We start from the raw sequence: 15,010 nt of genomic DNA on the forward strand, positions 1-15,010 counted from the left end.
GAAACCTGAGTCTTTGGGATTAAATATACTACCCAGAAAAAAATAAAATAGGAATAAAAATACATACATAAATAGTGGGTCTGGGGAGATGGCTCCCCATTTAAGGGTGCTGCTGCTTTTGCAGGACCTGGGCTTAGTTCCCAGCACCCACATAGCAGAGGATCTGATGCCATCTTCTGGCCTCTGTGGGTACTGCACCATATAGTACACATCCATGTAGGCAAAACTCTCGTATGTATAAAATAAAAATAAATAAACAGCAACCCAGGATTGTGCTGTTCTGTAAGGAATGGGATCAAGTTTCAAATCCAAGGGCATCACCTATGATTTTGCATCAAACTGAAAACAAATGAATATATTTTAATGTTACCAAAAAAAAATTACTATCCGTTCAGCCCTTGTGTGTATTTTATTCCTAAATTCATCAAATCTTTTGTTTATTTGTTTGTTTGTTTTTTGAGACAGGGTTTCTCTGTGTAGTTTTGGTGTCTGTCCTGGATCTCGCTCTGTAGCCCAGGCTGGCCTTGAACTCACAGAGATCCTCCTGGCTCTGCCTCCCAAGTGCTGGGATTAAAGGTGTGTGCCGCCACCGCCCAGCTAAATTCCTCAAATCTTTAAGTGAAATCTCACTACTGTTTTAAAGAGGAGGAAACTGACCCTCAAAGTTGATTTTGGTCAGAGTACAATGATATACTGGAGAGAAATTGTCTGTGTGAAACCCAGCGCTCTGTGTGATGAACCTAGGCCAATGTAAAGACCTCTAAAGTTGATTTTCCAAAGTCAGCCCCAGGTTTAGGGGAGGGTGGGTCTATGAGCACACCCTGGGCACTGATTCCGAGCCTGGCTGGTATGAAGAAGTCTCTGGGCTCCTGGATGGAGCCTGCTGCAGGTGACCGCTATGTGAGGTCGGCGGGCCGGTGTCTTCCGCATGCCTGCCATGAAGTTCCTTGTGTTGGGAGCAGAAGAAAGCTCCGGCCAAGCATTCACTGTAGGCATCCTGGGAGTGAGCAGTCACGAGTCTTGTAGTCTTGTTCCTGGCACTTCCGTCCTTGGGAATACCAGAAGGGAGATCTGGCCTGTCACCTTCCACCCCCTAAATGAGCACGCTGCATGGAAACCATACATGAGGATGTGATTGAAACTGAGAGGCACTGGACACCTCATGGGATCCTGCCACCTGGAGGATCCTGCTCATCCTGGACTGAAGACTATTAGTTAATGTTCTGCTGCTGTGATTAAAAACCCTGGCTGGGCTGCGGTGACACACACCTTTAATCCCAGCACTCAGGAGGCAGAGCCAGTTAAATCTCTGTGAGTTTGAGGCCAGCCTGGTCTACAGAGTGAGATCCAGGACAGTACCAAAACTACACGGAGAAACCCTGTCTCGAAAAACAAAACAAGACAAACAAACAAAAAACTGGCAAAAGCAACTTAAGAAAAGAAGGTTTTATTTTAGCTTGTGCCTCCAGAGGGATAGATTCCATAATGGTGTGGAAGTTATGGTACGGTGACAGGCACAGGATGCAGGCTGGTCACGTTTTTATCCACACAGGGAGCAGAGAGAGAACAGGAAGTGGGCAAAGCTATAAGCCCTAAGGCCACTCCCAGTGACACTTCCTCCAGCAAGTTTCTACCTCCTAAAGGTCCCATAACCTCCCCTGGCACCACCAGCTGGGACCAAGCGTTCAAGCACATGAGCCTGTGGGGACATTCCTCATCCACCCCACTCCGCATGTCTCACTCCAGTTTCTGTCAAATGTCTCTGGGCTGAAAGCTCGGTGGCCTGCCATTTCTGGGACACACTCTTGCTATACAGTGTCTCTGCCATCCCAAGACATTTACCTATAACCTTATAAGCCTGCCTTCTGAACCTCACCCTTCGGCAGCCCATGCATTTCATTCTTTGAATTCACAAGAACCCGGAGACCACTAGCCCAAAGTGGCTTTGGTAGTTGCTGAGTTGCTGAGATCCTGGACCCCCAAGCTACAGCCCACCTGAGGCCTTGTTAGTCTTAAGGACACCCACCTTCCTGAATCAATGGTTTGTTGGTGTCTTAGTTAGGGTTTCTATTGCTGTGAAGAGACACCAGGACCATGGCAACTCTTATAAAGGAAAAACTTAACTGGGTGGCTTACAGTTCAGAGATTCAGTCCATTGTCATCATGGTGCGACATGGTGGCATGCAGGCAGACATGGTGCTGGAGAAGGAGCTGAGTGGCCTACATCTTGACTTGCAGGCAAGAGGAAGTGGTCTGAGACATTGGGTGTGGCTTGAGCACATTTTGAGACCTCAAAGCTGACCTCCACAGTGACACACCTCCTCCAACAAAGCCACACTTCCTAATAGTACCACTCCCTTTGGGGGCCATTTTCTTTCAAAACCCACAGTTGGGAAGTAGCTGGATGATTTTTAACAATGTGCAGGGGGCTTTGGGAGTAGTCTGACTTCAAGTGTGGCATTCACAACAGTCTTTTGGAAATGCCAGGAAACACCTCAGAGAAACAGGCTGTCTTCATCCAGAATGGCTGAGACCAAAGGTACGTAAGGCTTGGGATGGCTACCGTGGGAAGCCATTCTCATTACGCACTGTAGATAAAACGTGCTGGCTGCCAAGATGGACTTCTATTGAGAAATCGTAAAAGGTAAACTGGAGTCACTGGTCTGTAACCCACCTGCTTCCTCTGCATGGGCATGCTAAGTTAAACACTGTGACAAGAAACACAAGAGAGGCTGGAGAGGTGGTACTCGCTGTGCTTGCTGAGGACCCAGTTCAATCCCCAGCACCCACAATTTATACAGGACGTTCACAACTATCTATAAAGTGAGGTCCAGGGGCCCAATGCACTCTTCTACCATCGTGGGTACCTGCACACATGTGATCATATACACACATATACAGAAACAAAAATTCATCTTTAAAAAAAGAAAATGGAGATTGCCCTTTCAGATTTACAGAGAAAAGAAATACAGACATCCCAGGGCGGGAGTGGAGTCTCCACCTCCTATGAGCAGCACCCACATTTTAACAGAGCCTTCCAACACACAAAGCAAGCAACAGAAGACCTTCTCTCAAGCCACAAGTGTGTCTTGGGGAGACTTGGGAAAATTGTTCGCCTGTGGCAAACAGTATGTGGTTATGTCTGTGCTGAAGGTCAGCGCTATGGACAATGGAAGAATGTGATACAGTTCCTGTCCTAAACAGAACCTCACTGGGTGAGCTGCTGCCCAGATCACACTCGTTCTTCCTGAAAGCCTTTACAATATGATTCTTCCCACCTTAAATTCTCGACTCCTGGGGGATTTCAGGTTTGACTCCTGCAAAGACAGACCAATGCCCAAGGTCCTATAGAGAGGTGGCTTGTTTCCTGAACATCGTGAGTGCCTGGCGTCCCCTACTCTATTGATTCTGTCATTGTCTGAAATGATGGACTATTCATTTTCAGTTTCTTGTGTGTGTGCATGTTACTGTCCAGTTCCATTCTGCAAGAGTGTGTCCAAATTCTTCTCCGATGACCTACACCTCCTAAAACAATGCTTAGCACAACACAGACGCTCCCTAAACATTTGTTGACTTGAATCAAGGGGAGAGATGGCTTTGAATATTTGCCAAATTATAGTGAATAACAAGGCTTGGATAGGCACTTCATTCAGAGATGGGAAAACAAATCCAGAATGAGAGCTGCATTCATTTGGTCATGTCATTAGATTCAGGAAAACAAGGGAAGAGGCAGAGCAAGCAAGAAAAAAGGTGGCAGACCAAGAGAGATGTAGCCCAGAAGCCGGAGAACTGAGAGAAATGAAAGGCTGGTGGCTTGGGATGCTAACAGGGAGGTAGAGGCAGGACGTCCTGGGGGCTTGGGGTGCTAACAGGGATCAGAGGCAGGAGGTCCTGGGGACTTGGGATGCTAACAGAGAGGCAGGAGGTCCTGGGGGCTTGGGGTGCTAACAGAGAGGTGGAGGCAGGAGGTGCTGGGGGCTTGGGATGCTAACAGAGAGGTGGAGGCAGGAGGTGCTGGGGGCTTGGGATGCTAACAGAGAGGTGGAGGCAGGAGGTGCTGGGGGCTTGGGATGCTAACAGAGAGGTGGAGGCAGGAGGTGCTGGGGGCTTGGGATGCTAACAGAGAGGTGGAGGCAGGAGGTGCTGGGGGCTTGGGATGCTAACAGAGAGGTGGAGGCAGGTCTTGGGGACTTGGGATGCTAACAGAGAGGTGGAGGCAGGAGGTGCTGGGGGCTTGGGATGCTAACAGACAGGTGGAGGCAGGAGGTCCTGGGGACTTGGGATGCTAACAGAGAGGTGGAGGCAGGAGGTGCTGGGGGCTTGGGATGCTAACAGAGAGGCAGAGGCAGGAGGTGCTGGGGGCTTGGGATGCTAACAGAGAGGTGGAGGCAGGAGGTCCTGCCCTGCAGGTGGTTATCGGGAAAAGAGGAGCTCAGAAGGGCTGGTGAGGGTGAGCAGAGGCTGTGCTCTCTAAGGAGGCTTATGAAGGTCATAAGCAGAGAGCAGAGAGCTATACACAACTTTCCATATCCAGTGAGGTACCACACACAGATTCCACCATCCTTAGATTCTAGAAAGTTCCCAAAACAAAACTTCACTTCCAAGTGCTTTGCAGAACTCACAATAATCAAAGGAATCAATGTACCAAGTCCAGTGAGTATTCTAAAGATGATTAAAAATACATGGGACAGGGCTGGAGAGATGGCTCAGAGGTTAAGAGCACTGGCTGCTCTTCCAGAGGTCCTGAGTTCAATTCCCAGCACACACATGGTGGCTCACAGCCATCTATAATGAAATCTGGTGCCCTCTTCTGAAGACAGAACATTGTATACATAATAAATAAATAAATCTTAAAAAAATACACAGGAGGTCAGGCTGGGCAGCCCACACCTGGACTGGAGTTAAAGGCCAAGCATGGAAACCCTATCTCAAAGCCAACCACAGAAGGATATTAACTATATGGGAAGATGTTCAGAGCTCATATGCAAACACTGCCATTTGGATGAGGACTTGGGCATCCAAGGGATGATCTGGATTTGGGGCTCACTGAAGAAACGTACTGATGCTGAAGAAAAAAATGTGGGGACGTGTTACAGGAAAGGAGTGGGCCGAGCTTCACAACAGAGAAGAGAGGAGTGTCCAGGCAGGCCAGCTGCTGTGGGGAAGGAGGAGAGAGACGAGCAAAGAGGTTGTTTGCAGCCTCCTCAGGGCCTCTGTGGAGCTGGCAGCGTGGGCTGGAGCATTCCATGCCAATCCACTGGCAATCCGTGATCCGGCAGAAGGCTTTAGAAAGCTTGTCTGTGGGAATCACCAAAAGCTAGACGCCTAAGGGTAGGCAATGGGCAAGAATTCTTCTGGCCCCAAGTTCATTTACTAGTCTTTGTTACTTACAGTCCGGAATTGTATTAGACTAAAAGGCCCCGATTGCACACAACACCTTCTATTTCCTGGAAGAGTAAGAACAACGCTCACAGCTTTAACGAAGGGTGAAGGGGGCGGGGCTGGAGCCAGGACAGTGGCTTGTGGGTTACAGTGCCTGCAGCACATGCATGGGGACCTGCGTTTGGATTCCCAGCACCTTCTCAAAAGCCAGACAAGGCGACCTGTGTCTGCAACCTCAGAACTGGTGGAGATGGGGAATGGAGGCCGGGATTCCTGGCCAGCCAGTCTAGCTGAAGCAGCATGCTCCAGGCTCAGTGAGACTGCCTCAGAAAATTAGATGGAGAGGGACAGAGAAAGACTCCCAGTGTTAACTTCTGGAGGCCACACATGTGCAAACACTATATTCACACACACACACACACACACACACACACACACACACACACACATACAGGTCCTCATTGCCAAACAAAACAAAGTATTTCCATTCCTAATGTTGGATATAATAATTAAATACTAATTTGAGCTGAGGACCTATTTGCCTGAAAGTAAAAAAAAGCTATTAAGTAAGTGTTGGGTCCTCTGGAACTTTAACAGGAGGTGGTTGTGAGTCACTATGGGGGTCTGGGAACCGAACCCAGTCCTCTGCTAAGGCAGCCGGGGCTCTGTACCACAGCGCCATCTCTCCTTTCAGCTTATTTTCAAGTGGAAAATGTTCATGTTGAATACCAATGCTGTGTATGTTCAGATCGTGAGAACAGGGGCCCAACGGTTGAAGTAATTTTTGTTTAAGAATAAATTTTCTCTAAAAATAAATGCTTTTTCATTGCTGGCGGTGGTGGCACATTCCTGTAATCCCAGCACTCGGCAGATCTCCGTGAGTTGCAGGCCAGCCTGGTCTACAGAGTGTTCCAGGTCCAACCTGGACGACACAGTGAGGCTGAGTCTCAAAGAAAACGTTGAAAAGATATTTTACCTAAGTAATATGTGTGAAGTGTTTCAGATCCAAAAGAATCTGGAAAAGTCCACACCGGCAAGTCTCTGTCCTGTGTACCCACCAGCTCATAGATCCCCCTGTGGTGGCGGCTTAGGCTATTGTTTTTCCTTCTGGTGTAGCGGTCAGTCCCACACAAGGGGAGACTACGTTCTGTCCATCCCAAGCTTTTTCACCCTCAGCACATCAGCACAGCAGTTTGCAAACACACTTCTCATCCTTCGTCTCCAGCTGTTTCTTTTGCTGTTAACAAGGCTTGATGTAGGTTTGCTGTATGTTTGGCATGTTCCAGAGCCCTCTAGGACATGGGGCTTCTGGGTAAAAAAATATTCGTTGCGGGGACCCTGATCTCATACACAACTTTATTTATTTATTTTTCTTTTTTTCAGAGCTGAGGACCGAACCCAGGGCCTTGCACTTGCTAGGCAAGCGCTCTACCACTGAGCTAAATCCCCAACCCCCACAACTTGATTTTAAACTGTTTTACAAACTCCCTGAGCGCCTGTGGAGTGGTTTATCCCTGAAACCATAAAGAAAGAGGGAGGAAACAGGCCTAAGTGAAGGAGCAGTATACCCACCAAACTAGACCACTCAGTGGGCAGAGCAGGGAAGGTTTATTCCAGCTGTTAAGCCTCTCTCTCTAGGGTCAGAGGAAGAGGAGGGTGGGGTGCTGCCAGTTATGAGGGGCGATGGTGAGGCAGGAGGTGGGCCAGTTATCTGGGACAGCCTGGGAACTAGCGTGAGGCTTTGATCTGTGGGAGTCTTGTTTGAGTTAATAGAGAACTAGACCCCTTTCCGGAGCGAGGGGGGCTGTAGGTGGTGGATAAGAAAGTAATGGCCTTTCCTGGCAAACAGGAACCCCCTTCACAAGGTTTCTGAGGAATGCTGATTTGAAGTAGCAACCTGTCAGTCCAGCCCGAGTAGAGCCCAGACTGCAACCCGCAACCCTGTCAGTGGCACGGCCGTTTTGGGGCTTGAGGGGTGCCCTCTTTGGACCTAAGAAGAGGCACTTTTGTCCAATGAGCACAAGTGAAGATTCAGGGTCCCTGAAGTGTTTAGGGACCATATTTTGTGTGTTTTCCTCATTGTCAAGTGTGTAATTCCAGCTAACTTCCTGTTTTCCACCAAGAGAGAAAGATCCCATCAGTGTTGCTTGTTATACTGACACAGCTCTTCAGAACCGGCTTGGTTGAAACCGAGTGGATTTCTTTGCCTTGAGCATTTCCTTAAGACCATTCATTCCAAACATCCAGCACCCATTGCCCTCATAAATACCGGCTTCCTGTGAATCAGAAGAAACTGCACTTTGTTAACGGCCAGTCGTGCGCAGAGTATCTCGGCTTGTGCCTGGGCTAACTTACGTTGATTTAAACTTGACATGTGGGCTTTTACAGCATACATGTAGAATGACGGTCTTCTGAACATCTGGGCTACGTGTCCTGCATTCCTAACTTGTGATAGCTTGCCCAGTGGGCTGGATCTCCGCTTTTCACACACTCACTTGTGGCGGTTGAGACAGTGAGGGGCCCAGAACAGAATGCTAAGTGTGGTCACATGTGCTCCGTGAAACCCATTCCTAGCCTGGCTCAGCTCTCTTAAGACTGACCTGAGGGGTTGGAAACGCGGTTCAGGCGTCAAATGTGTTTCCAGGTTTTCCAAGACGACCTGAGTTTAGTTCCCAGTCAGAGTGTCAGGTGGTTCACAACTAGCCAACTCCACGGGATCCAGTGTCCTCTTCTGGTCTCTAAGGGTACCTGCACGTGTTGCATACGCATAAATAAAAGCTAAAAAAAAAAAGACTGATCAGAGAAAATATCACCATACCAAGCAGAGGAAGGACATCTGCAAGGGCCACCAGGGCAATGGTGGTTGAAGGCCTTTAGAGATACAATCCCCCACCCTCACCCAGAGGGCTGCCAGACATGTGGCCCAGAACCTGCAGGAGGGTGTGGAGCCCTTTGAGGCTAGACCCTCAGATGCTCAGGTCCAGACACAGTGCTACAATCAGAAGGTTGAGGAGAGAGCTGAGGCTTAAGTCTAAGTGAGCTCTGAAGCTGTCCTGTCGGACGTGAGGGTCACCCCAAAACAACACATTCTAGGCGGGAAGACTGATCTACTCACAGAGTTGCCTACCTGGGGCTGGCCCAGAAGCCCCAAACAAGCCCGTAAGTCAATGTCTCTGGAGTCTGCTGGGCCTTATGCAAGAGAGGAAGGAGCTAGAGGGGCCCGAGAGACAGCCAGGTTTGGGAACTCCCAAGCTATGGAGAGTGACTTACCACACTGTGAAAGGGACCAGCCCCAGGCTGGGAGTCCTCCCCAGCCTGACCCCAGCTGGCCACTGTGAGGAGTTCTCTGAGGCACGGGATGGCGAACACATCATTAAAGGGTCAGCTGTGCTGTTTCTAGCTGCTCCTCAGTCCTACATGGAGATGGGAAGTAGCCACGGGTGCATTCTAATAAAACTTTATTCGGAGTAGCAGGCAGTAAATAGAGTTCAGTGGTAATGGGGAAACTGGACAATCAAAGGCTAAGTGCATTTGTGATTGATGGCCAGAATCTCCTCTACAGTCTGTTACCATCCAGTTCAACTACCATCAGTTCTGTCCACCTCCCTACAGCCTTGCCAAGAACATGGTTTATTCAGTTTTGCGTCCAGAAGGCTAAGATCACTTTAATTCATGTTTCGTTTTGAGGCAGGGTCTCGTGTATCCAAGGCTGCCTCAAACCTGACTTGTTGCTGAGGAAGATCTTGCAACCTTGACCCTTATCCCTCTACCTCCCAAGTCCTGAGATCCCGACACCAGTTCCCCAGTCCTAGCCTTGTTTTGATTGTAAAGAGGAGCATCTACATGTCTTCTTGTCTCTTAGCTGCCCCTCCGCGGGCTGCCTCACCCTTGGATTGTTGGTCTTCCTGACTTACTTCTGCGTGGGTGAGGGAAGTCGGCTTTAAGGTGTACCCTGTATCTATTGGGTACAGTGGTCTGTTGAAAACTGCTGCAGCTGGTGGGACAGCTGTCCAAACAGCTGTGGTGCCCAGCTGCCGATCATTTAAGAAGTGGCACCGTCCACTGCCATTGGGAGGTACAGATGAGGAACTCAATGGAGAGGCTAGAACCTGGAAAGTACATTAGGAATTAGCATAGATGCTGTAACAACGATGTAGGAGGCCTGGGGGAATAAAGGAGACTCCGGGGAGACACAGGTGAGCATCCCAACACTGAGAAACTGAGAAGAAAAGAGCCGGGGGAAGAGTGGACGAGGAGCCTCAGGAAGTGTAGGGAAGGCAGCATGGGCAGATCCCGGAGGCGAGTTAGAGACAGCCAGGTGCTCATCCATGTGATCAGCCACATTTAATTCCCCATGTGATTTTTGTTGTTTTGTTTTTCGAGACAGGGTTTCTCTGTGTAGCCCTGGCTGTCCTGGAACTTGCTCTGTAGCCCAGGCTAGCCTTGAACTCAGAAATCTGCCTGCCTCTGCCTCCAACTGGTTTGTTATTTTTTTTTAAGGTGACACTTTTTGGTGGGAATTAATCACTGGACTTAGTTGGAATTAATCACTGGATGAATGTACTTTCAGTTATCTGGGGGCGACACATCTCTGTCCCAAGCACAAGTGACCGCGGAGGACTCAGCTTCCTGCCACCGAACGAGGCTAGAAACGTAGACGGGGCCGAGTGGGCATGTGTCTTTCACAGGCCATGCTCCATGGCTCAGGGCCAGGGAGAGAGACAGACAGACAGAGACTGTGAGCTTTGTTTAGGCAGCCAGGCCTTGTCTAGAAGGGACTGATGACCCAGCTCTGTGAGAGATGATGGAGGGAAGGCAGGAGCACTCAACCAGAGGAGCACTCAACCGGAGGAGCACTCAATCGAAGGAGCACTCAACCGGAGGAGCACTCAACCGGAGGAGCACAGCGGAGCAGTGGGCTGGAGGCGCGGCTCTCATCAAAGTCAGGTACCACGCTCCATAAACACAGTGTGTGTTGGGGGGGTGCAGACCACCTGGACCCTCTGGGGCTTTTCCAGACATGTTCCAGGTTCTGTAGCTGGCAGGGTAATTAAAAAAGGAACCACAGCAGCACAAGGAAATGCTTCTCACATTTTATTTTGACTGGGTTTACACAATTCCAAGGTGCCAGAGCCCACTGTCAGTGGGTAAACTATATCTTAGACACAGGGAGGAAGGGATGCCCTACCACTGGGAGACTCTAAAGGACTCATTTGGCTACATCACGGACAGCTTATGGTGTGAGGTTTTCTGATGTCTCCACAAGACATCCACCATGTGTTTCTACTTTATTAGCCTCTAAGAAACTTTGGACATTTCAAAAAAAAGGTGGATGGTCAAGAATAAAAAAATATGATTTATTTAGCTATGTGTAGAATGTGCCTGGTAAATTAGTGGAAAAAGAATTTTGGAAAGTAGGGTTTTTTCGTGGTATAAAAATACTGTTAGTTTACCTAAGACTGATAATAAATTTTATGGGTAAATAAAACTTATATGCTTACATGAAGACTTTCAAAGATCTGCAATTGTTTTTAAAGAAATGTATATCCTTTTACAACCCACTCAGGCCGCGTTTGGTTTTGCCCATTGCATTCATTTTAGACGGTTTACTGTCCTGACAAAGGCCGAGCATCAGCTGCCCGCTAGTCTCCCGTGGCACAGTAGCTCCAGGAAGACAGTTGGTACTTAGAGGCGTCACCAGGCGGTGGCTGCGCACGCCTTCAATCCCAGTGCTCGGGAGGCAGAGACAGGAGGATCTCTGTGAGTTTCAGGCCAGCCTGGTCTACAGAGCGAGTTCCAGGACAGCTAGGGCTACACAGAGAAACCCTGTCTCGAAAAACAAAACAACAATAAAAGGAAAAGAAATGAGGTGTTGTTTTTTAATCTAAAGTCTTCATCATAAAGTGGAAAACATTTTATAAGGTATAATATTCATTATTTCCTTTACAGTCTCTCTGACATTAGGAACATGACTACCTCAGAGCTGGCTGTGCTGACCACCAAGACACATCCGGTGGAGGCATCCCTGCAATTCTGGAGACTAGGAACACTGGACTGGACTTTCTCCAGCCAGCTTCCTCTCAGGTAAGGAGGTGGATAGTTTATGTGCTTTGGGGGGTTGGGTACAGATGACACAACAAAGTCTACAGGTCTAGAACAGTCCGGCCACTTTGCAACTGTGCAATCTTAAAAATGTCACTCCTCTGCATCCCTCTGTCCCTGCTCTAAGATCCAGACAGGAGAGGACTGCTGTTGGCATCTGCATGTGTCTTGGAACGTGTGACAGACACAGCAGCCTAACACTGTTGGCAGTGCTGACACTGGGACTGACTCTGCGAGTCCAGGAAAAAGAAGCTCAGTGGGTAGGCCTCAGGTTCAAGACCAGCCTGGGAGACAGCACGACTGTCTCAAAACAAAAGAACGTACAGCCAAATTCACAAATACCTTATAATAAAAAGAAAGGTATATTAATTTTTAAAACATAAAATAATCTTTGCAACTAAATATTCATCAATGTAAACTTTATGCTTATTTTGTCAGAATGTTCACTCTGTGGCATTACAACTCTCTAAAGGAGAGATCCATAATTAGTTCAAACCATGCCTTCAAAGTCTGATTATAAGGCAGAAGAATTGAATGACGTTTAAAAGTAAGCAAAAATATAGAACTCTAAACCACAGCCTCCACAATAACAAGAATACCTCCTCAATGTATTTACAAACCACCCGCTGGTCACACACCACCAACTCACCGTGACAGTCCACGTCACGGCACTCTACTCCCTCGGCAGTTTCAATTGTTAGATATTTAACGGTCTTCAAAGACTGCACTGCAGTTCTCTTGAGCTTCCCATCGACTGCCAGGTGCAAGTCAGCTGTGAGAAGACAGGCTGGAGCTTCAGGGAACTGCTTGAGAACTACAGCCTCGTAAATGAGATGGTCCCTGTAGATGGGCCCGTGATGAGATGCTGACCGAGGTAAGCCACAGCATCTCCTTTGGAGGGATGACAGACAGGCAGGGGGCCCAACAGAGCAACAGGGGCGCCTGCGCTTCCCAAATCTTAGGTCTCTGTTTTATTAAATGGTACTTACTTAAGAAAAAGGAATTACTTTGTCTGTTTATCTGTCTATATCTGTCTTTCTCTCTGGTCTCTGTCTCTGTCTCTCTCTTCACACACACACACACACACACACACACACACACACACACACACGCACGCATGCACATATGCTCACACATGTTCGCATGTGCACATACATGCACACATGAGCACACATACACTCACATATGTTCATACATGCTCACACTCTTTAACATATGCATGCATACATACATGTTCACACATGTATGTACACACACACACACACACACACACACACACACACACACACACACACACCATCCTGTGCCCACAAATACAGCTCAACTGATTTTCTGCTCTGATGACCATTTTCTAAATCAGATCAACATTTTCCAAATGAACAAAACGGCCCACTGCTTTTAGAGCCAGGAGGAGGGAACCAGAGCAAGAGGCCCGCAAACTGAAGACCTGCGGGGGCGGCATGGCGAGCCCCTCTCTTAAAGCCTCACCTGTTGAGAACTTGAAATAAAGTGAACATTGGCACAGGGCAGTTTTACACACGAGTACAAGTCAGTTTGTCACGTGTTCAGCAGAAGGAATCAGTCAGTTTAGGAATAAGTGATTGGCAGCCTTGCTCCCGCGGAGGAGGGCGTAATTAACACTTAGGGTGCTTGGCTGGTCCTTTCCCGTCACAGCATCCGCTGCAGGGAGACAGCTGTAGGGCAAAGGCAGCTAAGGCTCCCTTGCCTCTAACCTCGCGCTATAACTTAATAATAAAGTATATTTCTGCTAGCTCTGTGGTTTCAAAATTATTCATTGTAAACATCCTATATTCTTTCCTAATTAACTTCAGAGTGTGAGCTTGTATCTATGTCTCTGTCAAATTATTTATTCTACAAAAAGCAGCACAAATACCGTTCATTGTGGTTTCAGCACAAATTCCTTAAAAAGCACGTTAAGGCCATTATGGAGTCAGGGTGAACCGCAGACTACCCCGGCATAAGTCACACAACAGGTGAAGAGCGTTGGGGAGGGGCGCAGTGGCTGCCCATGTGTTCTCCTCCTGGGTGACCCCGCAACAGCTTCTAGGATCCATTAGTCCCCAACGTCTCCATCGTGGTCTCCAATAAGCCAGAGAAAATGGAAACTTAAGGCCAGCAGAGCTGTCCCAAGCAGGTCACCCAGTGCCGTCAGGTAGGGGATGGAGAAACTGTCCGGGTCCTTCCCTTTCCTCCAGAAGCGATGGACCATCCAGTCGGCGATCCACAGCAAGGTGAACACCTGCAAGAGAGAACCAGAGATGACCACTGTCGCCTGCATCTCCCGCCCTTCACATGGCCACCAGCCTGAACTGCTTGTTTCTGGAAGGAACAGCACATGTCCAGGTAAAGAACCATGCTTGAAAAGAGGCAGCTAATTAACAGGAAGGTAATCTTTTTATAACAACAACAACAACAACAAAGAGCATGGATTCCTGAGATGCTTAAAGCATCCCAGCTTTCACCTGCAGCGTCTCATCTTCATCCAGCTGTGGTTTGTGGTGTTTTCTCCTCTGGAAAACACACATAGTACCAATCTCTGCCTTGGGTTACCATTCTAGCTCTGACCCCTTTACCCGGAAGGAGGGTGGCTTGCCCAAATCTGAGAGACTGGTACCAAAGATCAGATCCCTGGGGCTGAATGCCGGATGCCCTTGGACTTCTGCCACAGACATCACGCTCTGAGTGCTGCCGCCCGCCCCCTGCGTGAGGCTGATGCTTCCTGACGGCTTCATTGGCCAAGGCTACCTGGCAGTCACATAAAGCTAATTCGGACACTCTGGGTGTACAGGAAGTAGAGAATATTAGAATCTTGAACTTAGGTGCTGTAAGATTTGGAATTTGACTTGTAATTTCAGCACTTGAGAGACAAGGAAGGATTGCTAAAAGTTCACGGGCCACGGAGTGAGTTACCATAATGAAACTCTGTCTCAAAACCAAAAGATTTGGATTTGAATCTCAATTTGTTCTTCGGGCAGGTTTCTTATGAATCTGAGTGTCTATCTTCTTATTTGAAGAAAACAAAACAAACAAAAAACAAACCTCAGCGCAGAACGGTGTAAGTAGCTGGGACCAGCGGCCTGCAGTCCTAACTCCACAAGCTTTAGACCCATTTCCAGGAGCTGGTTAGTCTAAAAGTCACACCTCAGCTGCAAAGAAGGCACTCCCTTGTAGCTCCTCCAAACCCAGAATATATACTGTGACAGTCACTGCTCAGACGCAGCTCTAGCCAGCAGCCAAATGCCTGGCCCGCCGGAAGCCTTGGGTCAGTGTGTGTCTCACTTGGTGGAAGAATCCCCTTCGGTATCCTGTAGGCTGCCACAGCTACAATCCAGAGTCCACCTGTGCCCGCCCCAGAGGAATTAGACAAAGCCTTCTCCCCCACCCGCTAACACCAGACCAACCATAACAACCACACAGCCAGACCCAGGGACAATCTCCTTTGTGTTCCAGAGCCTGCAAAGCCAGGGCCCGGTGTCACCTGTGCCCATCTAGCCCAGCCCACCCT

General features: G+C 48.5%; 1 protein-coding gene across 4 annotated transcripts in view; it reads right to left on the minus strand.

Moving 5' to 3' along the window:
* Positions 1 to 10,463: 10,463 nt before the first annotated feature.
* Slc41a2 (solute carrier family 41 member 2) overlaps positions 10,464 to 15,010 on the minus strand; it is a 133,208-nt gene continuing 128,661 nt past the window's right edge. For all 4 annotated transcript variants that reach the window (XM_059245110.1, XM_059245109.1, XM_059245108.1 and 1 more), the window contains exon 11: positions 10,464 to 13,744. In XM_059245110.1, the coding sequence (XP_059101093.1) occupies positions 13,559 to 13,744 (186 nt within the window). In that variant the 3' untranslated portion in view covers positions 10,464 to 13,558. The remainder of the gene's footprint in view (positions 13,745 to 15,010) is intronic.

Source organism: Peromyscus eremicus, chromosome 18 (assembly GCF_949786415.1).
Source record: "Peromyscus eremicus chromosome 18, PerEre_H2_v1, whole genome shotgun sequence".
Taxonomy (NCBI): Eukaryota; Metazoa; Chordata; class Mammalia; order Rodentia; family Cricetidae; genus Peromyscus; species Peromyscus eremicus.